At 49.9% G+C, this 4,325-nt stretch overlaps 2 protein-coding genes across 2 annotated transcripts; one reads left to right on the forward strand and one right to left on the reverse strand.

Moving 5' to 3' along the window:
- Positions 1 to 433: 433 nt before the first annotated feature.
- On the reverse strand, positions 434 to 958 carry DFJ58DRAFT_619083 (uncharacterized protein; the record flags this gene model as incomplete). Its single annotated transcript, XM_041381009.1, has 1 exon — positions 434 to 958. A coding segment is annotated over one exon (525 nt), but the record flags the coding sequence as incomplete, so codon positions are not given.
- Positions 959 to 2,437: 1,479 nt separating this feature from the next.
- DFJ58DRAFT_720369 (uncharacterized protein) lies at positions 2,438 to 2,796 on the forward strand (the record flags this gene model as incomplete). Its single annotated transcript, XM_041384702.1, has 2 exons — positions 2,438 to 2,668; positions 2,719 to 2,796. 2 exons carry the CDS (start codon positions 2,438 to 2,440, stop codon positions 2,794 to 2,796), a joined length of 309 nt encoding a protein of 102 aa, XP_041251051.1.
- Positions 2,797 to 4,325: the final 1,529 nt, after the last annotated feature.

Below are 4,325 nucleotides of genomic sequence, written 5' to 3' on the forward strand. Positions count from 1 at the left end.
TCATATGATCATGAGCGAGTCCTACAAACTCCTCAGATGGGGTGGTAGGGGTAGGTGCGGAAGATGTGGCGAGATAGAAGGCTTCTCCAGTAGCGCTGTCGAGAAGGTAGGCCCTGCCAGAAGAATCGGTGCGGTGCGTAGGCTTTGCACTCGGCACCTGGTTGTTTGGTTTCTTAGTGGTGGTATCTGGTTTGTTGGTAGTGGCATCTCTCTTCTCGCGCGCAGCTCATTTACTGGCTAAGATCTCATCACGGCGTCCATAGGCACTTCCACCCTCCACAAAACATTCGGAGGCTCCATGGCCACGACGCAGGCAGTGAGAGCAACAAGGCCCCTTGTGCAGGGGCCCCTTGCAGGTGGGGCAGGTCTTGGATCTCCCTCCCTGAGCGACAAGTGCGACATCAGTGGAGCCACAGTTCTTATCAGCGTCAATGAGTTGCTGCTCCATGTCGAGGCGAGTACGGATATCATTAGGTGTGAATGGGTGAAGTAGAGTGCTGCCAGCGAGTGAGCTGGCAACCTGGTCACGCACATGAGACAGGTCCCCAGAGAGAGCGTTGAGCATAATGATGGACAAGAAGACCTGTTGCGTGGGGATGCCCATGTCGAAGATCGAGCGAACACCCTCGGTCAGGCAATGGCTTGTCTCCAACAGGCTGGTTGCCTTAGAGTAACGCACATTGAGGAGCTCCTGGATTTTGAGAATCTGAGCAATGGGGCCCAGTTTCTGGTGGCGGGAACGCAAAGCGTTCCAAGCAACATGAGCGAGAGTAATTCCATCAAGGGTGCGTTTGTCATCATGGGAGACACGATTACGAAGGGCAGCGACGATGCCAGCATTGTTCAGGTCCCAGTTCCTGGCAGCTACAGGTTCGCGTTGAGCAATGGGACGAGTAACTGTACCCGACGTGTATCCCTCAAGGAGGTTCATATTGAAGATCTCCGTCATTGACTCTGACCAGGAAGTCCAGTTATTCTTTGCCTTATCGAGGAGTTCGATCTTATCAAGATCTGTCTTCGAGATCTTACACGCAGTGATAGACACCCCCACCATACAGATAAGGTGTAGTGGGACCGGGCGGCACTGTCGCACTCTGAGGAGGAATAGACACTGGAGTAGGGACGTTCAGAGCAATAGGCGGTGTGTTTGCGGGGGCGACCCCAGAGGATTTGGAGCGTGTATGTGCCAGCATGTTCGAAGACAATGGTAGTAAGAGGGAGAAAAAATGGCGGGGGATAATCGTGCGGTATGCGAGTATATATACCCGCTGAGGATCCCTCAGAGAAGCGTCCCGGAAAAGGAACAAAGTGTCGCAGTGCGAACATTGTGTATCGGCGACTCACTCGTCAGCCAATGAGAATCCACGCCCAGTGTTCCCTGAGACAATGGAGAAGAAAACGCCGAGGAGGCGCTCGATGGGATTCTAGTGATCCGACGGTATCTAGTGGTTCTGGCTCTTCGTTCAAGAGCCAGGGCTCATAACCTTTTAGATCTAGATAACACTGTCAGACCTCAGTCCCATAAAACGGACTATATTCGTGTACCTAGATAACACTGTCAGACTAGGGTACACGTCAGCATATGCGCGGGCGAGAACTATAATATCGGACGTACCCTCAGTCCCATAAAACAGACTGAGGAAAGAAGGAACCAACTGAACCAGAGTATATAAAGAGACCGTATTCCAAATGTTAACTCTCCGCTTCACGTCGTCGGCACCAACAGAGCCCTGAGCTCTAATTAACCCCATGTCTCACGTTTCACTACTGAAAGCTGCTACACATGATGTCTACTACTGTGCCCGTCACAATGGATACTCTTCCCACCAATGTACCCAAGCTTGATATCAAAGGAACCAACTGGGCAATCTTCTCGCTACACTTCCAGATTGCTGTCGAAGTGAAAGATCTATGGAAGCAGTTCGACAAGACTAACCCAAAGCCCATCGGCCCATTGACAACAACCGGAGGAACAACTGTCATATCACCTCCCAACCCTGTAGCACTCGCTCAATGGCAGAAACACAAAAACCTCGCCAAACACTTGCTTACCCAGTGTATCCCCAACTCTACTGTGTTACGTGTACGGAACTTACCTGATGTTGTCGCAATGTGGAACAAGATTGTGTGTGAATACACCAAGAAGGGTGCTTATGCGCAGACAGATCTCCAGACAAATTTCCCAGAGTCGAAGTGTCCAGGCGGAGGTGATGTACGCACATTCCTCGATGAACTGCATGCAAAGAGGGATGAGTTGTCAGCAGTAGGAGTTCAGATAGATGAGAAGGATTACCAGTCAACTATAATCCCAATCTCTCCCCAACCATCTTGCAGGCTTCGCCTCAGGACAGCTTGCTACAGCTTGACTCTATAGTCCAACCCAGACTATAGACCCCAAACATCTTAATCTCGATAATCATCAAGGAATCTGAACATCATGGCAGAAAAGATGCTCGCACGACACGCAGTAACCAAGGTGCCAAAACTCAAAGCACCGATGAAGCTATGGCAGCTACAGATTCGTCATCCAATCGAGGCAGGGGAGGCCACAGAGGGTCTAACCGTGGGGGATGGGGCAGGGGCAACAGACCTCACCTGCCCTGTTGGAACTGCGGCTCGCGTGAGCATTTTAAAGCTAAATGCCCAGAGCCTGAGAAGACACCGAGAGGTAACACTGGCACTACTGGCACTGCTAATGCAGCTGATGATGATTCTGAGGATGATGCCGTGTTCACAGTCGATTCCGATGTGGTGTTCAAGCTTGGGCTAGCCTCGCAGAAGCCCTTTTTCATATAGAGGTCAAACTATGCAGGAACTACTTTCCATACATCCTTCACCACTTCTCTACCATTGCCAATTTAGGCCAAAACCTTCGGCCGAGGCATCAGTCGCATTTCCCGCGCCTTCATCGGCCGACCTGACCGCAGTCCAACGCATTCCCACGCCCTGCATGCTTTAGGATGGTCAGTGATAGACAAAAGCACTCCCTGCCACATTTCCCTTGCATATCCATCCATGTCCGACATTTTGCACAGCCGCATCGGCCGTTCCTGCATACCCGAGCCTATTCCTGCGCGTCCAGACCATTCCCGCGCATTCTGATCACCTTTGGCCGAGTTCCCACGCCTTCGGACTGCTCAGAAACCATTTTAGGAAAGCCCCGTGTCAATTCCATGTCCATCCAAACTCCACTGGTGTGTGTTTTTAACTTGCCTCGTGTTGTAACAAGGGTTTCAGCCTTATTACATGTTCTTACATATTTCCACTATTCCTGTCCCTTCCGAGTCCAAGAGGATTTAGCTAGTATAAAGAGCCTGTAGTGACTATTCTCATCATTACTTCCCTTCAGTGGTATTTCCTTCCCTTTGGTTTTACTTTGAAGTAGTCACCCATTAGGTTCCGCTCTTAGCCCCTATTTGGTTACCTGATACTCGGACATCTTACCTAGTCTTTCCTTGACCTTGCAATTCAATCCCTTGAAACCTAGTCACTCCCTATCACTTTCCTTACTTGTCCACTTTGCATCAGCCGAGTTCTCGCGCTATTTCCATCCGCTTCAGCTGTTCCTGCGCTTCGGATACCTTCGGACCTGTTCCCAAGCATCCGGTCTACCCCTATCTACATTCCTGCGTCTTTACTTCCTATAGATTCATAGCCGTTCTCAGTAGCAGTCCCCTTTAGGGTCGAACATTCTTGCTTACAAGTGTAACAGCTAGGCAGAGCATAGACTCACATTTATTTGGCTAGTTTCCCCAAGGCTAACCATTTCTTGTCACCACACCGAGTCCTCCTACTCAATCCCTAGTCTGCTCTCCACCAAATCATCAGACGACGACAACGAAGAACGGACAAACTTCATCAGCACTGATGAAAATTGGTTCTCGGACATAGACAAAAATGATGTACCATTAATGAGTGATTGGGAAACTGACATAGCAGTCCCTAGCAGTGGAAGCAACACTGACTCATCCGTCAAGATCGCCGCTGAAGTCGTTAAGGATCATGGTAATGGCACCACTGTCGAGCTCTATGACTCTGGTACAACGAAACATATCTCCCCATACCATGACCAATTCAGAACCTTGACACCCATTCCACTGAAAATGTTTGCTGCTGTGAACAAGCAATGTTTTGATGCCACTGGCATTGGGGAACTCATTATTGAAGTCCCGAATGGTGTTGATGTCTCCAAATTGACACTCACTGAAGTTCTTTACTCTCCTGTTGTCGGCTATACTCTCATCTCAATCAGCTGCCTCGACGAGCTCGGGTACTCCATCACCTTCACTGATGGCACCTGTACCATTCGAGACCCCACAGATGAC

The sequence above is a fragment of the Suillus subalutaceus genome, assembly GCF_016647625.1.
Source record: "Suillus subalutaceus strain FC151 chromosome Unknown DFJ58scaffold_1, whole genome shotgun sequence".
Classification (NCBI taxonomy): Eukaryota; Fungi; Basidiomycota; class Agaricomycetes; order Boletales; family Suillaceae; genus Suillus; species Suillus subalutaceus.